Consider the following 25388-nt stretch of genomic DNA (forward strand, 5'->3'; position numbering starts at 1 on the left):
ACATACAGGGAGGGCTTTTTAGCTTGATTTTTTTCTTAATGATGATACTTAACAATATTTAGTAATATCTTAATATTAAAAAATTTAAAACATAGAAATGAATGTTAACTATTTTAATGATCAAGGGCCAACTTTTATTTGCATATCAGATCCTCCTCCCCCCATCTAGCAAACTTACAGAACTAATTATGGAGGTGTTAGGTGGGACCCTGAAATCTGCATTTCTCAAAGGTCCTGGATGAAGATGCTGCTTGTGCTGCCACCACATCATGAGCAGCAAGCCTGACAGGGTCATGGGAGAAGAGAAAGCCTCGTTAGAAGAAATAGTTGTGAAAACAGAAGTAGGCAGATCATGACCAAGGCACCCTGAAGAAAAGTGATAGGAACCCCACTGTGACTAAAAGTTGGCTAAGAGCTTGTGGAAAGTGCCAGCGCTAACCTCTGTGTCTTCCTCCAGCGCTAACCTCTGTGTCTTCCTCCAGCGCTAACCTCTGTGTCTTCCTCCAACGCTAACCTCTGTGTCTTCCTCCAGCGCTAACCTCTGTGCCTTCCTCCAATGCTAACCTCTGTGTCTTCCTCCAGCGCTAACCTCTGTGTCTTCCTCCAGCGCTAATCTCTGTGTCTTCCTCCAGCGCTAACCTCTGTGTCTTCCTCCAGCGCTCCCTCGCAGCCAGTACAGAGTGATAGTGAATATCACCTGTAATTTTAAAACAAATGAAAAAAGAGGAAATGATTAGGAATAAGATCACCGAGATTCAAGTAGTAAAAACAAAACAACAATAATAGATGCATCAATAAAAAAAAAAAAAGAAAAGAAAAAGGAAGTAAGAAACTAAAAGGAAAAAAAAAGCCCTTTGGAGGGAAGCAGATAGATAAGATAGGTAGATAGCAGGTGCATGGAAAGGACAAAGATACACTAAGAAGGACTCTTTGTTTTCCAAGACTGCAGCAGGAGGAGATGTTCCATCTCTTCCGGTAGAAATATTTGGTTTCAAAAGTACTATTTGAACAGAAAGTTGTTCAGAGAGCATTTTGCGTTAAAGATGTTTTTGAAGTCTAATTTAGAGACCCAACACCTCCAAAGGTAGAAAATTATATCTGAGCCAAAATGCGTCTCCTGTTCTTCCATGTGACATTTAGAACACAATCGATTTGTAGATTAGGAAGTGTCTGTGCCCATGTACTTGCAACTTAAACTGGATATGACAGGGCCCAGTTCTCTCATTCCTGGTAGGAACATGGTGCGTCTTTAGTTCTTGTAGCTTACCAGTAACCCATCATGACTCATGAATGCGATGTAGTGAAATCAAGTAAAATATGTGTGATGCTCTAAAGCATGTGTTTTTTCTAAAAGTGGAGCATTTTTTTCCTCAGCTTTCCTAGGGTATGATCATGCTTTGATTCCTCAGCCTGTTACAGTATCTTTGGACAAATCAAAGACTTGTCTGGACCTCAATTTCCTTAACTGTACAATTCAAGGGGTGACAGCAAAGAATACAGTCTCTATAATCACTTCCACTTTTTAAATTGTGTCTGATATGGGGCCTAGAGAAATGGTATCTATCTTAAATTACAGTGATAGTTAACTTATAACTTGACTTGGCGGGTTGATGTTGAGCTAATCACAATGCTTGCATTGATGATCAACTGAGAGAGAACCAGGTCACTTTGTAACATTTTCATTTTGATTTATGGTCAGAAATAAGAAAGGGACCATGGAGCCAAGCCATCTGGTTCAAATCCCACTTTTACCACTTATTAGCTGTGTGACACTGGGCAACTTATTTAAATTCTCCTTGTCTGTTTCTTTAATTATACAGTGGAGATAATAGCATGTACCGGTATTTCATAGTATTATCGTGAGAATTAAATAAATTAGGTAGGTAGAATGGATCTGGGCACACAGCAAGTGCTACAAAAAGTTAACTCTTACTCGATCTCTAAGTACAATCTCTCCCTACCTGCACAAATACTAATATTATTTGTATATTTACTTTACTTGCATGTCTACATATGCTATAAAGCAAGGTGTAAAGTACAAATTTAATATTTATAAGAAACAAGAAAATATTTTGCTAATATTTAAAAATAATACCTAGATTCTTAGCATTACCTCAGAAATTAAAAACAGTATTTTAACATCTCTTCCACACTACTGCTGCTGTATCAGTGAACCTAGGAACATTACGTTATAAGAATGTAGCTTGGATGTCTAGTGAAGATGTTGCCAGGAATGGTTAGTGAATCAATAAAAATTAAAAGGAAAATACCAAAAGTAATATATTTTACATTAGACCTTGAATGTGAAAACATGATTCAAAGATGGACAGGTACTATGATATCACTTTTGAGATTCTGTTCTTGTTGTGGCATACATTTATACTTGGTTTTTATTTTCACCTTTATTTTTTTTTAATTTATTGGTTTTTAGAAAGGAAGGGAGAGAGAAAGAGAAACATCAATTTGTTGTTCCACTTATTTATGCATTCATCGGTAGATTCTTATATGTGCCTGACCGTGCATTGAACTCACAACCTTGGCGTATTAGGAAAGACCTCTAACAAACTGAGCTCCCTGGTCAGAGCACATACATACATATTTGTAAAAACAACAAACAATTGTGAGAATGAATAGGGGTTTTTTTTTATGCTGACTATGCATTTTTTTCCTTTATCAAGTAGTATAAAGCCAAAAAATTACCATCAGACTCTAGTGTATCAAGGTAAACAAAAATTGACACGTGTTTACATAGTCAAAGCAGACTCTGAAGCCCTTGCTTTAGTGTATAAGCCAGTACTTTTGTATTTTCTGGTAAATTCTGGGGGTATAATTATGTGTGCTTACTTTCTTCCATTTTTTGGTATATGTGTTTTCTTTTTATCATTTATGAATGATTGTAAGTTATAAAATTTTCTACTCAAATTTTTTTTATTCTTTTAAGTATTTTTATGATTTTGAAAGCAATCTGATGATTCCTGATAAATTTGATGTTAGTCTCTCCCTCCCATAGGAATATGTACTTAATAGAGGGGCTGGGTCCTTCTGTAGTTCATAAGTTTGATGAGTGGGTGTTCACACTCTTGTGTGACATGTGTCTCTCTTAAATCTTATGACATAGGCACACTGCCTGTCCAATGTGAAAAAAAATAAATAAAGGGGATAGACTATTACTTTATATAAAGTGTTATAAATCTGCTTCTCCTCTAAATGTATGTTTTTAAATTTCTATGAATTTATTTGAGCCAAACTAACCACATATGCTAGGAGCAAGATCTCAAATGTTCCAGAGAATAATATTTTTGCAGCTTCTTTTATGCATGTAAAACTAAGGAAACAAAAAAAAGATTACAAAGAGGTGAAAAAAGCAAGGTGGGGATTGGATTGAAGGATAGTTAACAAGACCATGTACTTTCTTGAGGCTGGCTTATTTCAAGGGTGTGTTAACCTAGATGCACAGAAACAATGGACAGGGCTTGCTTAAGGCAAAGATAAGCCTTTTACTAAAAGATTGTATGCCTGGGGTATGACTACCCACCATGACCTTCCTTTTTAGGAATTTATGATCAGATCACCCTGTGAAGTTACTTTCCATAGAAACCTTCTCCCTTCTTTTTTCATTCACAGTTTCCCCCTTTTAGTCATAAGTTTATCAGAAGGAGGCACTGATGACTAACCTTTTTGGTCGAATAGTGTGGTCTCACAGTGCTGGAAAAGCTCATTCCTAAGAAGTCTCAATATCAGCATCATCTTGTTGACCTTTAGAATGGGGCAATACAACAACCATAGGATTTGAGGTGAGGCCAGATTTTCTCAAAATAGGAAAGGCAAGAAAGGAAGGTAGTCAGGTCTTATGGCTTTCATTTTGAACAAACACTTTGGATCATTTCTATCCTTCAACAGTCATGATTATTTTGCCTTCTCTCTCATTTTTCAATGTTTGGCATCTAGTATAACATTTACATATCCCTTATAAAGCATATTAAAAGTTATCTTATACATATTCAGTAATCATAAATGGTTGGACTATAGAGAAAAACCCGAAGAACAATTATAACTATTAGGACTAATATCATTGGCAGACAGGTCAAGAAAATCAGACTAAATGGATTCAGAGTTTAATGTCAATCCATAGGTATACAAGTCTTGTTGACATCTTTGGATAGCTGCCTCTGGTGTTAATGGCTTCTTCTAGTCAAGGAGTCTTTGACATCCATAGACAAGGGTAGATGTCTGTTCATGGTTAGGCTCCTGATAAGGTAAGAGAGTATCTTTTATTTGATATTCTTTCCAATAAACAAAATCTTCATGTGGCAGTAATTGATCTTTAAAGTCCTTTTCTCTTGGAGGCCAAATAGCTTGATTGGTTAAAGCATTGTCCTGAAACACAGAAGTTGCAGATTTGATCCCTGGTAAGGGCACGTACAGGAACAGATCAATGTTCTTTACTCTCTCACTTTCTTCCTCTCTCTAAAATAAGTGAAATAAACATTTAAAAAATAAAAATAAAGTCTTTTTCTCTTGGGATCTCACTGTGAAAGAAAGCAGATACTAATTTGGCATTTTTTTGAAATGACTCTATCAAACCTTGGCAATAGTGTAAGATGTTTTCTTTTAATAAGGTTAGCTCAGAAGTTACTTCATCAATGTTCAGCTTAAATGCACTGTGATGCATGAAGGGATACAGAAACTGAAAAACTTCTCAGAGCCTGGGAAAACCTAATGGCCATTTTGGGTTTCCCATTGCCTTGACTATTTGTTTAATTTACAACCATTGCTCAGCCATACAATGTACCCTAGATATTTTTAAAAATTTTAAATGTAATTTTATTATTATTATTAATTTATTTTTTTGAGAGAGAGAGAGTCAGGGAGAGAGAGAGAGATAGGAACATCGAGCTACTGCTATATGTGCCCTGACCTGGGAATCAAACTGGCAACAGCAGTTCAGACGATGCTCCAACCAACCAAACTATCTAGCCAGGACTTAATTGTTATTGAATTTTAGAAAGACAGAGAAAGGAAGAAAGAGAGAAGAGTGAGGGAAGGGAAGCATTTGTTGTTCCACTCAGTCATGCAATATTTGATTGTTTCCCATGTGTGCCCTGACCAGGGATCGAACCCACAACCTAGTTTTGGGACGACACTCAAGCTGCTGAGCTAACTGGCCAGGGCTAATTTTTATTCTTAATTTATTGTGTTGACATAGTTTCAAGTGTCCCATTCTATATAACACCTCCACACTCTGCATTGTGCCCCTCCATGCCCCATGCAAAGTCTCTTCATAAATGATTGAAAACTTAATTTATAATGATTCCCATGCAATTTAACATTAAAAACTAAATTATTTTAGATATTCCACGAGGCTTTTCTATATATATTGAGATTTTAACTTTTAAAACCTAAATTTTTAATGAACACTAAGAAGCAATTAGTATTCATTAGGTTGGCAGATTTACGAAAAGATTTTATAACTTCTAGAAACATGTTTTATAGGCATTAAAGTCAGTTATTAACATGAACTTATTTTTGTGAAATCCAGGCAAACTGAAGACATGTCTGTTTTACTTAAACCAATAAACTTAAGCTAGCTTTTATTTACTAAGGATTAATCTCAGAGCACATAAACTTGAAAAACATTTGAGTTAGTTTCTCTATTTCTGAGAAGTTTAAAATACCCAATCCTTATAAGTACTTGACTTTAAGTTAATTTTAACAATGTCATCTGGAGGTAGAAAACTATCTGACATTTATAACATATATATATAGATATACACAGACAGATACAAACACATAACAGTTGGATCCAAATTTTGTTTTGAAGAGATTTAAAATTTAAATCTGTCCTTGACAAGTCAAGTTGCAAATAACCTTCCCTTTTTAAAAATAAGGACAGCCATTGTAATACCTCAAAGAATTGGATTGACATCTAAACGTCATCAAAGTTGATCTGTTTCTCTAAACCCTCTTTTTGAAGCTTCCAGAGACCAAGTAAACATGTTTTTCATTTATTCTGCATCATTTTATAGTTGGTTTTTTAAGATTGTTCATGAAAAAATTAATTTAGAAGTGTCAAATAATATACATCTTGGCCATGCAGGCATTAATGGGAGGCTGACTATGGTGAGCTCGTCGTCCTGTGAGGCATGAATTTTTATGTTAATTTTGAGATCTGCAGAGTCTGAACAAAATTCTTTGGAAAACTAGCCCTTATGTGCACATCTCTAGATGAACCAGATGTTGTTAATCTCCGTATAGGACTGCTTTAAGTACTAGAGGTAAATTCTCCTCAGGCAACTCCACAAAGATTCTTAGCCACCTAAGAATCCCCTAGCAAGGCCAACAAGATCTTACCTGGCACTTGGAAGCTTTCCAAGGCATGGGCCCCTCTCGGGGAAACCCATTCCAGGGCACCCTGTCCTTCTCCCTGGGGCTCCTGCTGGCTTCTCCAGGATCAGCAGTGTTACTGCGCTGGACGTTCCTGGTACCCACCTTCACCCTTGCAGAACGGGGGTCTGAGACAACTGCCAAAACCCCATTGGCTTCTCAGGCTGGTGAAGCAAGTGTTCTTTCTCTTTCAGAGCTAAAAGGGTTCAGTGTCTCATTTAACCAGCAAAGATTTTGTTCAGGCTCACAGTGAGCAATCCAATTAAAAAGCCAAAATTAAAAGCAACAACCCATTTCCCCCCCTTTTCCTGGGTTATCGCTACCCTTATTGACCTTGAAGATTTTCTAAGGACAGCTCAAATGAAGTCATGGGCTGCTGCTTAAAGCAAGGAGGCCTGAAATTCTGAGAGAAACTCACCCCAGTTCATCTGAGTGAAGCAGGGAGCTAGTGGGCACAACGGGCAGTTGCTTGTACCTAGCGGCAGGTCTAGGCTTGCTCGGGGTGCTGGTGGGCTCTGCCAAGTAGATGTTGATGTAAGAAATGTCTAACCCTATACAGAATTTTTATAAGAATTTATTTGAGCCAAACTGACATACCTGGGAGCAAGATCTCAAATGCTCCCTCCTCTTAGTGAGAGCCTTTCATGTCATTAGATGTTTTCATATCTAATCATTTTAATATTTAATGAATTATGTGTCTGTATCATAACTGATTTTTTATCAATTCTTCATTGTTGACTATTTAGATTGCCTCCAACTTTTCAATATTATAGTATTTTAATTCACATTTATTGAAAGCTAAATTTTAGCAGAGTTTCCAATTGCTTTCCAGAAAAGATGTATAATTAATTTACTCTTTTGATATTCCTGATAAAGAATGAAAATTCAGTCCTTACCAACAAAAGGCATTGTCACTTTAAAAATATTTCCAAATTGCTAAGTGAAAAAGAGTGTATTATTTTTACTTTCATTACTTTCAGTTCTTAGTGAGTTTAAACAGTTTATGTGTGTGTGTGTGTGTGTGTGTGTGTGTGTGTGTGTGTGTAAATTATGTATTTGGGTTTTTTTGTGCCTGTGTATGAGTTGCCTTTTTCATGTTCTTTGTTTATTTTTATTTTGGTGTGTTTGTCTTTTTCTCATTGATATATAATTGACTATGTTCTGGTTTATTTCTAATGAACTTTTGTTTAATTTTTTTTAAACAATCAGTAGTTTTGATTTTATAAAAATGTCAAATCTATGTACCTTTTATTGTTTTGTTTTCTACTTTTGGCATCTTACATTTTTTGTTTTTTTCTTTTTTTGGCGAGATACATTTTTATTTTTATTTTTTTATTTTATTTTTTTTACAGAAACAGAGAGAGTCAGAGAGAAGGATAGATAACAGAGAGAGAGTCAGAGAGAAGGATAGATAGGGACAGACAGGAACGTAGAGAGATGAGAAGCATCAATCATGAGTTTTTCGTTGTGACACCTTAGTTGTTCATTGATTGCTTTCACATATGTGCCTTGACCGTGGGGCTACAGCAGACCGAGTAACCCCTTGCTCAAGCCAGTGACCTTGGGTCCAAGCTGGTGAGCTTTGCTCAAACCAGACGAGCCGTGCTCAAGCTGGCGCCCTCAGGATCTCAAACCTGAGTCCTCTGCATCCCAGTTCAACGTTCTATCCATTGGGCCACCGCCTGGTCAGGTGCAAGATACATTTTTAAAAACTTGCCATACCGAAGTATTACATAAGCACGTAACTCAGTTTTTATTATTTTATCTTCTACTGTAAATATTGTACCCATTTGGAATTTATTTGATGTATGTATGAGATAGAAATCTGATTTAATTTGGCCGTGATGGCAGCATAGGGAAATGTGGTACTTGCATCCTTTCACAACCGCATTGAAATTGCAGATAAACCACAGAACAACCATCATTTGTAACCACCTGAAACCTAGCTGAACAGAAGTCCTATACCTAAGGATATAGAGAGGAGGCCGTGTTGAGACTGGCAGGAGGGGCGGAGATACAAGATGGGCTGGTCCCACATTCATGTTTGGCTGCTGAATTCCCCCCAAGAAGCAAGACCCACACCAGGTTTTCCAGTCCAGGGCTTCAATATTTCTCAAATAATGTCTTAGTATTCCTAATATTAAGACATATAAAATACATTTAAAATGAGTTGAGATGATGATGATTTTACTGACTACACGCAATAGAAAATAATGTAAATTTAGAAGTTCTTCAATTAATCATTCTACTTGTATTAGAAACAAATATGCCTTGGGTTTGGCATTGTAATTTTTAAGGTAATGTTACCTCAGGATTATTTCACTTAATATAGTTGCTAACCTGAACTAAATGTTTGATTCTACCTGAACTTTACTTCAGAGTCCGAATATCCAGTGACTTCCTGATCTCTAGAAACACCTGTCCCTGTCCCAGGTATGAAAGTAGAGCAGAAATAGTTAAAGGATTTGGATTAATCCACAGTGACTTTAAGCTCTGGTCTGGAGGATGCCATAAGAGACCAGATATACAGTATCTTCCAGGAGTTATTTTCAAGATTCTTTATTTATTTTAAGTGAGAGGAGGAGAGATAGACAGACTCTCACATGTGTCCTGACTGGGATTCACCTGGCAATACACATCTGGGACTGATGATCGGACCAACCAAGCTATTCTTAGCACCTGAGGCTGACACGCAGACCAATTGAGCCACTGGCTGCAAAGGGGAAGAGAGAGAAAAGGGGGTGATGCAAAGGGGAGAGAAGCAGATGATCATTTCTCCTGTGTGCCCTGACTGGGGATGGAACCTGGGACGTCCCCATGCCAGGCAATGCTCTATTCACTGAGCAAACTGTCCAAGGCCTATTTTCAGGATTCTTAATTTTTCTCTGGGAGGCTCATGTAAACTGAGACTCAGGAGCGTCCCCTACCAAGAATGCAATCACTCTCACTGTTCTCTAGCATTGGTTTTCTAACTCACATTGTTCAGATCTGCATCCCTCTGGCTAGAACACAATTACAGTGGTGGCAGGACATAGACCAGGCCAGCTTCCTGAGAAACCCTCTGCTCTGGGCCTCCCAGACTCAGAATATGTAATCAGAGATATCAGCACTGGAGGGAACCTTCAAGATCGGCTTGCGCCACTGCTCAGTTTATCAGTGAGGAAATTGTCCAGAACAGGGAAGTGACTGAGGTGACAAACAGAGTAGGTAATATGCTGGGTAGGAATGTGGGTTTCGTGACTGAATTCAGTGTTCATTCACTGTTATGCTGGCTTAAACATTTGGATCTGTTTTCTGTTATCTAAGTGAACCACTAAGTGAATTCCATCTTGATTTGTGTCTGATAAAAAGTAATAGAATATTTTATCAAATTTTCAAATAAATGTATATTCCTTCTCATTGCATTCCAGCCTCAGTCTGCTTGCACTACGTGACATGTTGCGTTAGTGGGAAATTTCTTACATCTCTGAAAGTAACCTGAGTAATGGTGCACACACAGCTCTTCCGTGCCAGGAATGTAGGCCTGTGTTTCTCCTGCTCACTACAGGGATGATTTTGTACAGGACTGCACTTCAAAGACTAAGCTGGGTATCAGTTACCGTTGTTTTCCCTTACAAATAAAAAAATCAGGTGATACCTGTTAATGGTTCCATTGTAAATATTAGAGAACATGCCCATTAAAACAGAGCAGGGAAAACCAAAGGGGCGGGGGAGGGTGGAGTGCTGATTTTGTCCTTGAATATTAAGAGTTCCATGTCATGGTGAGTTTTGTGTTAGTTTGATGTCAGCAGATTGTCGTATTCTTAGAATTTTCTCTACCAAAAATAAATTGCGTTTTTTTTTCTATGAACATGTACTTTCCCAGAGTAATACTAACAGTGTTTTTGTGGAGTTGCCATTGTTGTTCAAGGGATGAGAGTGTCCTCCTTTGGTTGAGGCAGGATGACAACTCCCTAATTCAGTAATGACAATATATAGATGTCCAAATCAGATTAATAGACATTTCATTAATTTTGTTATAAATCTCAACAAATGAGTCTATTATGATAGAGGTGACAGGTTATGGAAGAGATAATGGTGACACAATGACAAGGAGTTTAAGTATATATAAAGATACTAAAAACAATGTTAAGACTTTCATGTATGGTGTGGCTCTTTGTGTAGTCATTTTAAGTTCTCTAAAGATAAAACTTGCGTTGAAATTGCAAGAGTATTTTATGAGAGGGGAACAAAATTTCATTTCTCTGCTTGTCCTCTTCTGCAGGAAGTCACCAAAGCTGTCCAGCCTCTCTTGCTGGGAAGGATAATAGCTTCCTATGATCCAGATAACAAGGTGGAACGCTCCATCGCGATTTACCTAGGCATAGGGCTATGCCTCCTTTTCACCCTGAGGACACTGCTCCTGCACCCAGCCATTTTTGGCCTTCATCACATTGGAATGCAAATAAGGATAGCTATGTTTAGTTTGATTTATAAGAAGGTAATACTTCTTTGCACAGTCTATGCTACGTAGAGTGGCATCATGTTTTAAATGTCTTGTGGTACAAATTAGGGATAAATGCTGAAATCAATTTCAAAAGTCTGTGAAGTAAATGGAAGCAATAATTAATGTTTATTTATTTTCTTCCTTCTTTCTTTCCTTCTTCCCTTTCTTCCCTTCCCCTTCCTCCCTCCCTCCTTCCCTCCCTCCCTCCCTCCCTCCCTCTTTCTTTTCTTCTTCCTTCCTTCCTTCCTTCCTTCCTTCCTTCCTTCCTTCCTTCCTTCCTTCCTTCCTAAGTGACAGGCAGGGAGGCAGACACAGATTCCTACATGTACCCCACTCAGGATCCACTGGCCATCCTCTTATTTAAGTACTTGAGGCAAGACCACAGAGCCATCCTCAGCACCTAGGACCAACTTATTTGAGCCATGGCTGCAGGAGGGGAAGAGAGAAGGGTGCAGAGGGGGTGGAGAAGCAGATGATTACTTCTCTCTCCTGCATGCCCTAACCAGGAATTGAACCTGGGACTTCCACATGCTGGGCTGACACTCTACTGCTGAGCCAACTGGCTAGGTTCAATAATTGTTTTAATTTTCTTTGATAATTAAGTTCACTTTAGTATTTGCTGAACACCTTCTATAAACTGCCTGTAATACAGTTTCATTTTTGTTTTTCTCACTAGTCATGTCATCTTTTTTTGGAACCTGTGGCTCCCCATTAAAATGATTCCTACCATCTGTGTAATGTTTATGGTAAAATGCCATGCATCCTTATGTTCAACAGTAAGAGTATATATGTAATTGTTAGTGATAATCCGATCAATGAGTTTTCACCTTAACTAGTTGTGACACAGTAGTGTATTCAACTATCCGCTGCCTTGCTTTGAGTTAGAAAGTAGAATTTAGTTTAAAAAAATATTTACAAAAATGCTTATTATAATATAAGTAAAAGCTAATGGTGTGCCTGAAAAGCTTCTAAGTGATTTAGGTATACTATCTCATTTCAGCCTCTCCCAAAGTCTCTTACGGTCAGAGCTATTATCCCATCCAATGGATAAAAGATTTTAAGAAACTAAGACTTAAAAAGTATAGAAAATCATTCAAAAAATTGTTTAAATTTTCTACAATGGGTAGAGTGAACAATTTTCCAAGTATTAGGAAAAATTAAATGGCACTGAAATAATGTAGCAAGACAAACTTGTTATATAGGAAGAGAGAAGCATGAAATGTTTTAAGGAGGAAATTTCAAAGAAAAGAGTAAGTTAGTTTGTAAATTAGTTCATATATAACATTTTGGACAAATAGAGCAATAGATTGCTTTCAGATCCAGCATGCATTCATGCCAAGTTAGAAACTGTTGTCTCCATCCTTCTTTCTCATTGTTGAGTATCTGTTCTTACCTAGTTTGCTTTACCTCTCTAGCCACACTTTTTTTGCCATCATTGACATCATCACCAAAGAATGCAGCTGCACTCCAAGGGCTGTGGTTTGGTCTCTAAAGTAAACCCAACATAAAATGGTACCTTAGCTAACCAGTTTCATCCATGTGGCAGGCAACCGCTAATTCTTTCTATAATATTCCAAATTTTGTAATCGGGCATCATTTTGCTTTGTTCCCGAATCTGCAACTATGACATATTTAAATTATATTTTAAATAATGAATCTAAGTACAAACTAAATTTAGTTTTGCCTTTGAATTTCAAGAAGGTAGAGATAACTAAAATGAATAAATATTCACTGAATGTTTACTGTGCTGAGCATGGAGCCCTGTGGAGAACTCAAAGGCCCCTGGGATGGCGTTTGTTTCTAAGCCATGTGTGATCCAGCTCAGCAAAGTTCCTCTCATGTTGCTCTAACAGTGTTTTGGAATTAATTGCCTTGATTCCTTCTCCATCTGTGCTTATACAAACACTATTCATTATTCCGTACCCATCTTAAATTCTACTTCTTCAATAAAATCTTCCAGATTTTGTAACCAGGTATGGGAACTTTCTCTTAACTACCCTGTTATATTCCACTCCCTTTATCTCATTTATCATATATTTAATTATGTCTATACTATGTTGCCTTGAAGCAAGAATTCTGTTTTTTAAAATCTGAGTAAAAATCATTAAAGACTTAAATATAGTGATTTGCATCTGTTATGTGCTCAATACACATGCGAGGGACTCAGTTAAAACAAATATTAGATGGGTACTCTTAGATGAAGCTATCTAATGGCAAATCAATTCTTATTAAATTTTACAGGCAAAGTATGACTATAATCTTTTATAATCATCATTTACCTACTACACAATTCTCATTTGTATATATGGATGTATATTTCTTTGAAAATTTTAAGTATTTCATATCAGCAATATAAAATTATTAATGATTCAATCATTTATAATATACTCAATCGACTTTAATAGTAATTATATTCAATAGAGTTTCTATAGGACTGCATGAAAAACTTAAGGCCAACGTTTTAATTTCAAATTTCACCGCCTTTGGTTCCATGTTTATAAAAACAAAACAAACCCTCTACAATATATAAATAAATATTTAACTACAATATCATTTCCGTTTTGGAGTAGCAAATGATACTTATTACAATCTAGATGCTGGAAAATATAATAAAGGAGTGGCATGCCATTGTAATGTTTATTGTGAAGAACAATATTTATGAATCTGGGAAGATACAAAGCCAAATGAACATAAATAATTTTCATTATTATTACTTAAAAATGCATGCATAATAAACTAATTGCTCAGCTGCATTATTATTTTACTTATGGATATATTTGTCTTCTATTTGTCAACATCATCTAATTTCCCTTTTTTTTTTTTTTTTTTTTTTTTTAGACTTTGAAGCTATCAAGCCGTGTTCTAGATAAAATCAGTATTGGACAACTTGTCAGTCTTCTTTCCAACAACCTGAACAAATTTGATGAAGTATGTACCTCCTGATTTAGTTTTTTATGCATTATTGTTATAGATCATACAACCCTGCAGGATTTCCTGGGTCAAATAACAGTAATAAGTGGTTAAGTGAAACACATCTCTACCCTGTTTTTGAAAACTAAGAAAGGTAAGTTGTGTAGTAAAGTTTCATTCTGAGGTCTCATGGAACCACCCAACTCAAAAGATTGCAGCTTGTTGGGTATTTGATGAGGTTTTTCAAAATTCAACTTTTAAATACTTCAAATCACTTATTTACTTTGGTTGAGTATGATACTCTGAGCAATTTTTGACCAGTGCCATCTTATGTCACAAATAATGGTAAGGTCCTAGGGACAAATAATGTTTTTTATTTACCTTTGCATTTCTAGTATTTAACACAGTATTGAGCCCTAGACAGGGGCTAAGAGAGTCAGAATTGAATTGAGCACGCATTTATTCTGAATACATTGCCAGACAAAGTTGTGCCTTTGTGGAGACTGACAGTTCTTTGTTCTTTCATGGCTCTTGCTTTATCCGAAAGGAAGTAAGTTATTTAAAATAAATTGTTGATGTGACACATAAGAGATCCAATCTCAGTTCCACTGGGGAAAAAAAATACATAAAAATGCAGTTGCTGGAGCTTGATATTTGTTCCTTGGGAAATTCTAATCTATTGTTTTCGGTAATGAGTACCAAGACTTTGGTGTGCTCAGAATCATGGAGTGTCTGTCTAAGCTTGCTATGCTCTATCATTCATCTGTGCTTACCATTTTGTTTGTTTTATTGGGGGGGGGGTAAAATATCCCCAGTTCTCACTGTGACTTTATTTTGCAGGGACTCGCATTGGCGCACTTCGTGTGGATCGCTCCTTTACAAGTGGCCCTCTTGATGGGCTTCCTCTGGGAGCTGCTGCAGGCCGCCGCCTTTGGGGGACTTGCTTTCCTTGTCATCCTCGCCCTCGTACAGTCGGGGTTGGGGAGAATGATGATGAAGTACAGGTAGCGCTCTCTTTACAAAGCTCGAGAGGGTTTGAAACGATGTTTTTAAAAAGCTTGCTCTAACAAAACCAGGACTGCTCGGCGCACTGATCCGCGACCTTCTTCCTGGGTGTCACTAAAAAGGAATTATTTTATTTTTATTTACCATATGATTTCACTTATATGTGGAATCTAATGAAAAAAATAAACAAAAAAAATAAGAACAGACTCATAGATACAATGAACAGACTGACATCACTCATAGGGGGTTGGGGGCTGGGTGAAACAGGTGAGGAATTAAGAAAAAACCCTCACAGATACAGACAACAGTTTTGTGATTAAACAGAGGGAAATGGAGGTGGGGGGAGTAGAAAGGGGTAAAAGGGAGTAAATGGTGACAGCAGACTTGACATTGGTGATGAGCACACAATCAAGGAATTATTTTAATGGTACAAACAAAACTTCCTATAGCTATGGGATATTTTTTTACTTGTCCATTTGTAGAATTTCTTTATAAATATGTTACCATCCAGTTCATTTTTGTAGATCATAAGATTTAAGTACAATGAATATAGCATTGCTGTGGGTGGGAGGAAATGCATAAATTTGGGGTAGAACTTAGAAGCTCTTACTCTGGTTCATGGATCTTCACAACAGAGCTTAGTAGCATTTTTTGTTTTCTTTTGTTTTGTTTTTTAAGTGTATGTGGGGGAGAGATAGAGAGACAGACTCCTGCATGCTCACTGACTGGGATCCACCCCACAATCCCCATCTGGGGCCGATGCTCAAATCAACTGAACTATCTTCAGTGCCTAGGAGTGACACTTGAACCAGTCGAGCCACCACCGGTTGTGAGAGGGGAAAAAGAGAGAGAGAAGGGGGAGAGGGAAGGGAAGAGAAGCAGACAGTCACTTTTCATGTGTGCCCTGACTGGGGACCAAACCTAGGGCATCTGCACACTGGGATGATGCTCTATCCACTGAGCCTACTGGCCAGGGCCGTTAGCTACTTTATATTAGAGAATGACTCAATGGTATCAGTCATTGCTTAGATAGAAGATTTCTAGAGTTGGTTAGCTAGAGCATGATAGAAAGTGTACAAATTTTGGAGTCAGATAGTTCTTGGCTTGAATCCCAGAAGGCATGCTTACTAGTTTTGTGACCTAGGTAAGCCACTTGATCCGAATGCGTCTCTAGTTTTTCATTTTTAAAGTAGAGATTAACCACCATTCCTATACTGTTGTGAGGATAAGGGGTAGTGTATGGAATGCGTCTAGTACAATGTCTGGCACATAGGAAACATTTACTAAGAGGTAACTATTATTTTTATTACCATCTATTTGATAATAAAATATTCATCTGTTTAATAAAAGAAATGTGGCTTCTTAAAACCTTGAGCAGTTCTCAGTGGATAATTTGTCTTGTTTTTACTAAGTATTAAATTGATTGAGTGACTGATTGACTGATTGATTTACAGAGACCAGAGAGCTGGGAAAATCAATGAAAGACTCGTGATCACCTCAGAAATGATTGAAAATATCCAATCTGTTAAAGCATACTGCTGGGAGGAAGCAATGGAAAAAATGATTGCAAGCCTAAGGCAGTAAGTCATTTAGATAGTTTTAGTAGTATTAGTCAGTTAATGTTTAATGTTTCAAAAATGAGTCACAGTAGACTTCTAGCTCATATTTGAAGTTTCCGACAATCAAACAATATTATCTCGGTATTCGTACGTTAGTGGCGTAAAGTCATTTCCATGGGCTTTACATAGTTTATCAAGTTCATTAAGTTCATTATTTTCACTAGAAATGTACTTACACCTTATGAAAGACTCTCCTCTATGTGTTTAGAGCTGCTGAATATACTTATTTGACTAAAATAATAATCATGATGCTGGAGGCTGGTTGAAAACTTGAATGGAACTGCTAGAGTAATAAGTATGCAATTCTGAACCAAATACATGATTGCTGATTGTTATATTTCCTTAACCTTTGCATTATGGCTCAAGAGAAATAAAAAAAAAAATCTCTTCATTGTTCTTCCTTAACTTAAGAATAATAACACAGAGTGGTAGCTATAAATTGTGTTTCTGTAAACTTTTCCCTTGGAAAGTCAGTTCAGGTCATGCAGACCACCTCCTGAGGTAGAATCAGGACTCGGCATCTCTCTCTCTCTAGTCTTGTTTCACTTAGATTACCTTTCTTTCACTAATTAGTAAAGATTATATCCAGCAAGAACTATAGCAAAGACTAAGATAAGATTACTGAGATAATTTTGGGCAAAATATAAACTAGGGTAGCCATGAGACCATTTTTCTTTAGTCAAGTTCCATGTTCTACAAACTGCATTTAAAAAGAAGGCTCTAGGAGACTCAGCAGGGACAGAGATAGTTAGAGGACAAATAACTTCAGGAGACAACACATGAGAGTTTCACAGAGAAAAATATACAGAAAAGAAGAGCACACTTTAGGATGGTGTGGCTGTGTGTTACCAGGAATTCAGGCTGCTGGTTCCAGGAGACAGTGGTGGTAACAGCTGCAGGTGTGTGATTGGAACAACAAAAGAAATGCTGAAATGTTAAGTTCTTTGCCGTGTAAATAGAAAGAGTAAAAGGATATTTATTTCCCAAACATTATTGCTCACCTGTTTTTATTATGCCTTTCAAAACGTATCCGGGAAAGGACTTATATTTTATTTTCAGAATATCCTTAAAGATCTTGTGGAATTGTTTTGTTCAAGTTGTGTTTCTCATTAGCAAGTGTTTTCTATCACACTTGTTTCCTTGGTCACTCAAATGCCCATCAGCAGAGGCACAGCAAGAGTGATGAGGAGTTTTCTCAGGCCTTGAGGTGAACTCTTGGTCAGGTCATTGCTCTTGCTGACTTTTCTTGACTTTTTTCCCCTCTCTTCATCAAAAGATGAAATCCATCCTTCCCCTCTGTATTTCTGTTTGACCAATTTTAATAGCGAATGTTGGATTGTAACGCACAATCCAGTTCCGACCAATTCTAATAGTAAATGTTGGGTTGTAACTGGCACAATCCAGTTTCATGATCTGGTGTAAAATCTTCACCTGAAAAGGCTGCAACGTGCTGACCTAACTGGGAGAGCAAGAACTGCCTCTACTTCAAAGAGCGCGTACAATGTTCTGGGAGAGGGTGGCGGCGTGCACTTCAAGGGTGGTTACTGCTCTTGGCCACCGCTGTCCTGGGCAAAAGGCTGCACAGCTCCCTGGTAATCTGTTCCTTTATTGCTCTTTGGTAATAAAGGCACTTTCAATTTTTTATAAGGAACTGAAAAAATATTTTTATGACTCAATAAAATGTTAGTGGTTTTATTATGGAGAGTACTGCTTTCTTGGTGATTCTTATAAATATTCTTGAGTCTGTTATTCTTTTCCTATAAGACCCCTTCTTTCATTTTCCTCAACTGTTTCTAGTATATTTCAACAATTCTGACAGACTTATTAATAGTTTGGTAAATAGTGGGTTGTTTTTTTTTTTAGCATTTTATTAATATCAACCTAGCCAATGCTATTCGTTCTCTGATTAAGATTAAGGGACATGCCAGGCCCTCTGCCATAATGTTATTTATCTTGGCAACAACCCCACAAGGAAGGCCTTTCCCTTCTATGGATGCAGATTCTATAGGATCACAGGGAAGAACAAGTTACTTAAGAGAGCATAGCTATTACCGCCACAGCCAGAAGTCAAACCCCAGGGACATTCCAAAATCATAATCTGCCTTCCATGCCAAATCATTGGTATAAGTCAGCAATAGACTATAAATCACAACTGAGGTTGGGCACATCATCAGAGCGCTCAAGGTTACACATTTTTAAACTTAAAGAGAAAGATTTCCTCTGAATTATCCCACTTAAGAATGAGAACCCTTCTGAGTTGATCAGTAGGCAGGGCAGCACCGGGATGCCCCTCCCACCGGGACCCTCTCCTAATTTGTGTCGTCATTGCTCCTTCCTGTACAAGAGCTGAGCAGGCACGTGATAGTGGTCTTGAAGAATGAGACACATTTGACGGCAGCATTATCCCGTCTTCTCACCAGCCTCTGCAGTCCCTGTCTGCTGCCTGGTGGAGCGCTTAGGCTCTTCTGCGTGGAAATAATAGAGTTCATATTTGCAGTTTAGACAAGAAGAATAAAAGTATAATATGATTGGCAAATGATTATACTAAAATGAGAGAGACAAGGAGAATGTGGTATCTTACATGCATAAGTTTTTAACAGCAACAGAATCATTTGGTACTTTCTTTTCTTTTTTCTTTTTCTTTTTTGAAGGCAACTGCAAACTCACTGAGTATTTCTGAGAGCTACATTTAAAAAAATTTCTCAAGTTTACTTATGCTGACATTTTAGAACCATTTCTTTGTGTCTTATATGCTATTTTCAGGGTTCCCCTAAGGCAAGCTAGAATTTCTGAAGTGCTAAGAAGCTATCAGGGAATCACAAAATTGTCTTTTCCTTTGTAAATCTTCACAATGTTGTGTCCTCATTTCCACACTTACCACTTAAGACTCCAACCAATCAACAAAAATGATCAAAGTCTTCCTAATCTTACTAATTAATAATGAGGTGATAAAGATACAAAAATAATGTAATGATAATTGAGTTTGTTATAGCTTAGAAATAATGTTTATAGGTGTTATGGGCAAGGCACAGGTACATTCATTTCTATTCCTCTTTCAGATAAGGTCACTGGGGCTCAGAGAGGTTCAGTAACGTGTCCAAAGTCAGAGAGCCTGTGTTCAGATTTGACATTCCAAGATGCCTCGTATTTGAAAAGTAAACAAGCATCCCCAGCTGTATTATTTTGTCTTGTAGAACAGAGCTGAAACTGACCCGGAAGGCAGCCTATGTGAGGTACTTCAATAGCTCAGCCTTCTTCTTCTCGGGGTTCTTCGTGGTGTTTTTATCTGTGCTTCCCTATGCATTGATGAAAGGAATCATCCTTCGGAAAATATTCACGACCATCTCGTTCTGCATTGTCCTGCGCATGGCAGTCACTCGGCAGTTCCCCTGGGCTGTACAAACGTGGTATGACTCTCTGGGAGCAATAAACAAAATACAGGTAATGTGCCTTAAGGAAGCATCATGTACAATGGTTTTAGGGCAGTTTTCTTAGTCTTGGGTCTGTTTGCTACTCAGGATTTCCTCTCTTGGCATCTACACATGGTCTGACGAGCTCAAGTAATGAAAGCCTACTGGGGTAAAAGGAAAGCCTATGCTATTCTCTTAAGTCAAAGAAATTGCATGAAATATTGTTTCTGCATTCTGGAGAATTTTATGCAAGTGATCAGTCAAGTTCATTAGAACTGATTCAAGTAGTCAGTTCTAATGTACTTGGCAAATGTGCATATGATGGTGGCAGATTCCGAGTTTTTACCTGGATAGTATGATAGATGAGAATGGCATTTCATGTCATATTAATTACCTTAGAATACCACCCGTGCTGATGTAGCTGGTAGCTCTGAGAAGTGCTCAAGTCCTCAAGTGATGAGACTCAATTTACACAAAGCTAATTGAATCCCCGCAATGCAAGTGTATGTGGTTATAATTTTTATAATTAATACGGAGCTCAAAATGTTTTATTATACTTTAAAAATACTATTTAAATATTTATCCCAGAGAATAAGTCGCTGTGACATAAAATCAAACGGTGAAAGGTGAGTCACTTTTAAGTGGTTCTGCCATTATTTAATCTAGGATTTGCATATGATAGCCCATGGACCTAAGTTTGGTTCCTAGACCTGTTTTAGTTGATCATCACATTATAAAAATAAAGAAAACCTTTTGAATTAGTTGTCAGCATTTAAAAATTGGGAGATCTCACATATGCAGTCAGTTCTATCTTCAGCTTCTTCTGAAGGGTTGTATGGCAAGCAAGGTCATCTACTCCTACAGCTGTGGCAGCTCCCCCACCAGGGAGGACCTGTCCTCTCCATTTCTTCACAGTCTCTACTCCGCTGCCTTCCTTAATTTTATCAGTTTACAAATATTTGTGTTTGACATCTACAATTTACATAAGATGAGTGTAGCTCAAAACCATAGCAAGTCTTGGACTAATCTTATTTCTTCTCTTAACCCATCACAGCTGTGTGTGTGTGTGTGTGTGTGTGTGTGTGTGTGTGTCTGAGAGAGAGAGACAGAAAGAGAGAGACAGAGAGAGAGAGAGAGAGACAGAGAGAGAGACAGAGAGAGAGAGAGAGAGAGAAGGAGAGAGAGAGAGAACAGACATATGGACCAGAAATGAAAAAATGAGAGTGTCACCTAGACAGAGAAAGCCACTGAGCAGGAACACTGAGATAAAGAAACAGATCTTGAAAACAAATTGGAGAAAAAGAGAGAAACCGAATAGAAGCAGCAAGAGAGAGAAGAGTGAAGAAAGGGGGGAAGTGAGGCAAGGACAAGGGTGTCTCATTACCTCCCATGGTGAAGACTGCAGGATGCATGGGCTTAACTAGTCCTGTGCCCCTGCCTTCCCTCTGGGACCTGGAGTTTCTAGTAGGGCCCTTTGAGGATCAAGGTTGAAGCCTAAAATCAGTTGTATCAGATCCTCATACCTTCACTGAACCCAGAGAAGTGATGTTAACGATGCATCTAATAAGGGGGGTGCTATAAAGATAGAGGTATTCGTTTTCTCTCTGTCTTAATTGAGGCAGATTGGTGGTTAATCAAAGGCACTTGACAAATTCTTCACCAAGGTTAACATGTATAGCACAAGGAAGAATCAGTGGTAAGTTAAAATCTAATGTATAAAAACAATTTTTGTTTACTATCACATGTTTAAAGGGTGCATGTCTAATGATGAATCCTAGTGCTTGGCAAATTAACATTAGAAATTATTATAAAATTATTTTTATTAAGAAATAATTTCTAACATAATTCATAAAATCGAACTACAAGTTACAGCACTATTAGAGTGTGACAGAAATGTGATAGAGCATTAATGCCATTCTGGTTCTACAACATGTTTTTGCTCTCTTTTGATAAACAGGATTTCTTACAAAAGGAAGAGTATAAGTCATTGGAATATAACCTAACAACTACAGAAGTAGTGATGAAGAATGTAACAGCCTTCTGGGAGGAGGTCAGAATTTTTTTTTAAATTGTTTGTTCTAAATACTTAAGCATTTTCTTTGTGAATCTGGTTTTCATACTAATGGACAATGAGAATGGTGTTAGGACTAGAAGGTGAACCACTCCGCTTTTTTTTATATTAAATAGTGTAAAGCCTCTTCACTTTTTTCTAGGCCATATAACTTGTTTCCCATAATGTAGCCATACACTATATAGCACATAATGAAACAATACAAAACTCATTGGTTTTGAATCCTGGTGAAGCTGGGTTGGAATTCTAGTTCTACTGCTTCCTCTCTGTGTAAATCGGATTGAGTGTTTGAACTTTGTTTAGGCTCTCATTCTCCATCTGTAAAATGGGAATATTAATGTTTACCTTATAGATTTGTGTAAAGTGTTCAGCAGAGTACCATATGCACATAATAGTTCCTCAATAAAGGCTACATCATCGGATCTCAAGTTTCAGCCCAAGTGGTTTATATACACCAGTCAACATAAAGATGTATGAGAGATCTACCAATGTATGGTTTTTCTATGGTTTATAGTTATTTTTATTCACTATTAAAAAATCCTCATATTTCTCAAACTCAGAAAATATGTTATCAATGATTTTCAGCCTCTAAAGAAGCAATTATTATTGAGAAATCAATCCTTTTGTGCTCCTATTTCCTTATCACTGATATCCGCTGAGTGGAGGTAGGAGTTATGAAACCACTGTCCTATTTCTACATATTATGCAATATCTTAAGTTTGTTTGATTTACATAAGGAACTTGATCTCCAGGGCTTCACTTTACTTAGTGTTTTAAGATAGTAAGGGAATAATTCTTTATCTGACTAGCAAAATTATTTGTGGAAAAGTGTGTGGATCAGGTTGATTGTACTTCTTTGTTTTCAGGAATTTCAAATGCTCTTTTAGGTATGAAGGAAAATTGATCTGACATTTCCATATTAATTTTCAGACAGTTGTTTCCTGACTCTGGTGCAAAACCCTCCATTTCATTCTCCTTCCCTCTAATAAAATAAGCAGTGTGCTTGAGTTCTTACATGCCAGGCACTAAAATAACTGCTTTTTATATGTTGTGTAAAGGCAGTAACCGTGCCCACCATCACAGCTGCCTGGTTTTTGCAGGTTTGCATTTAATTCAGAGAGATGGTAATGAAACAATCAAGCCAAGAACTGGTGGGCCATTACCTTTAATCCTAGCTCACACTTGGCAAGTGAGTAAACACAAACACACTGGGCTCCAAAACCCACTCATTCAGCGCTCACAAAGCTACTGACACATCTGAGTTTTCCTAGAATCAAAGGCCTCCACCAGTCTTTTTCCCTCTGGTTCCCCAACTCCTTTCTCCTCTCTGCACAAACTGGCTTCTCCTTCAGCACCCAGCCATCTTGACTGCCTGCCTCCTCCACGTGGCCTCCCTGCCCTGCTACAACATGGTCTCTCTCCTCTCTACAACATGGTCTCTCTCCTCTCTACAACGTGGTCTCTCTCCCAAAATGGCCTCCTTGCTCCTCCTTTTAAAACTTTTTGGTGCAAAAGTCCTCCCCCAGCACACATTAGCATAACCAAGCCCCTTCCCAAGCATGAAAGTCAATTAGCTGTATCACGTGAGAACATCATCACGTGAGCAGTGGCCATCTTTAACAAACTGAGCAAAACCAGAAAATACAGATCACAAACTTATTTGCCCAACATGTTGTCTTATTTAATTCTCATAGCATTCCTATGACTTAAGTAATATTATATTTTCATTTCACTGATAGGAGGCTTAGAAAGGTTAAGGAACCTGGCTCAGCTCACATAACTTGACATGAACTGAAGTCGGATTCTGGAACCAAATGTAACAATCTACAACCTTTCCACTGAACCACTGACTCCTGTCTGTCTGTGTCCTCATCCTCCAGTTTTTGACTGTCATCTGTCAAACCCCAGACACTCCCAAAGGAAATGATGCTTATTAAATGGGCACACAGGAGAAGCACCCAACTGCTTCTCCACCCCTCCCCCTCTCCTTCCTCTCTGTCTCTCTCTTCCCCTCTCGCAGCCAAGGCTCCATTGGAGCAAAGTCGGCCCGGGCGCTGAGGATGGCTCTATGGCCTCTGCCTCAGGTGCTAGAATGGCTCTGGTCGCAACAGAGCAATGCCCCAGATAGGCAGAGCATCGCCCCCTGGTGGGCGTGCTGGGTGGATCCCGGTCGGGCGCATGCAGGAGTCTGTCTGACTGCCTCCCCGTTTCCAACTTCAGAAAAATACAAAAAAAAAAAAAAAAAAAAAAAAAAAAAAGAGAGAGAGAGAAGGATATATGCTTCCTCCTGCCCTTGATTGAACGATTATAGTCTTTTTTCATCTGCTCAGAACAGGGGCTAACAGCTATTCTTTTTAGAAGCTTTTTGCCATCATATGTGAGCCTTCAACATCCACATGAGCAATTCTTCCAATTCTCTTAGAGCTTATATTTCAGGGTGACTTCTTCAGAAGCTTCCTCTCATAGTCATATCCTGAGCTTTGGGAATACCCAGGCATACTATGCTTTGGCAATTGTGAAGTCTCCTTTTCAGTCCAGAATTTCCTAACCCCTCTGCTCTGTCTCTTAATCCTATGTTTACTGCCATTCATGCGCATCGAGCTTTCTAGTCTCTAATGCTCCCTTTTGGACCCTCCTGCTTTAACTTCCGCTCATTCCATGACCAGTCATTGCAATTCTTCACCCAGCAGTACTCTTCAATTCCTTCTTCCTTGGGTTGAATCCTTTTTTTTTTAGAAAAACATTCACTTTATCAGCTTTGGTGAAGAAGGTTCTATCTGAGAAAATCATATATTCTAGTCAGTGTTTTGTTTATAAAATTAATGTCTCAACTTCAGCTGGGCCTGTAAACCTTCTTGGGAAATCTTTTCATTTGTCTGTAGTTAATTTCCTTTATCATTTCCTAAAAGCTGTTCCCAATTTTTACCTCTGTCCGGAACACCCCCACTTCCTAGGATCTGTTCACCCCTGTCGCACAGCCTTGCCTTCTACTATATGTGGAGGAAATGGAAGCCATCATGTATGAATGCTTCCAACTTCTCTCTCCACCCTTGGACTCATTCTTTTGTGCTTTCTTCTTGTATAAGAGGAGGATAGCCCTGGCCAGTTGGCTCAATGGTAGAGCGTCAGCCTGGTGTGCAGGAGTCCCGGGTTCGATTCCTGGCCAGGGCACACAGGAAAAGCACCCATCTGCTTCTCCACCCCTCCCCCTCTCCTTCCTCTCTGTCTCTCTCTTCCCCTCCCGCAGCCAAGGCTCTATTGGAGCAAAATTGGCCAGGGCACTGAGAATGGCTCTATGGCCTCTGCCTCAGGTGCTAGAATGGCTCTGGTCACAACAGAGCAACGCCCTAGATGGGCAGAGCATCGCCCCCTGGTGGGTGTGCTGGGTGGATCCCGGTTGGGCACATGCGGGACTCTGCCTGACTGCCTTCCCATTTCCAACTTCAGAAAAATACAAAAAAAAAAAAAAAAAAAAAGAGAGAGAGAGAGAGAGAGAGAAGGAT

General features: G+C 38.2%; 1 protein-coding gene and 1 non-coding gene across 3 annotated transcripts in view; both read left to right on the forward strand.

Moving 5' to 3' along the window:
- The window catches only part of CFTR (CF transmembrane conductance regulator), a 193768-nt gene that overhangs the window by 46972 nt on the left and 121408 nt on the right, over positions 1-25388 (forward strand). For both annotated transcript variants that reach the window (XM_066262171.1, XM_066262170.1), the window contains exons 4-9: positions 10649-10864; positions 13709-13798; positions 14621-14784; positions 16240-16365; positions 19599-19845; positions 21772-21864. In XM_066262171.1, the coding sequence (XP_066118268.1) occupies positions 10649-10864; positions 13709-13798; positions 14621-14784; positions 16240-16365; positions 19599-19845; positions 21772-21864 (936 nt within the window). The remainder of the gene's footprint in view (positions 1-10648; positions 10865-13708; positions 13799-14620; positions 14785-16239; positions 16366-19598; positions 19846-21771; positions 21865-25388) is intronic.
- LOC136327618 (small nucleolar RNA U13) lies at positions 3037-3137 on the forward strand. The gene has a single exon (XR_010729801.1). It is a non-coding gene; the product is annotated as a small nucleolar RNA U13 (small nucleolar RNA).

The sequence above is a fragment of the Saccopteryx bilineata genome, chromosome 2 (assembly GCF_036850765.1).
Source record: "Saccopteryx bilineata isolate mSacBil1 chromosome 2, mSacBil1_pri_phased_curated, whole genome shotgun sequence".
In the NCBI taxonomy this organism is placed as follows: domain Eukaryota; kingdom Metazoa; phylum Chordata; class Mammalia; order Chiroptera; family Emballonuridae; genus Saccopteryx; species Saccopteryx bilineata.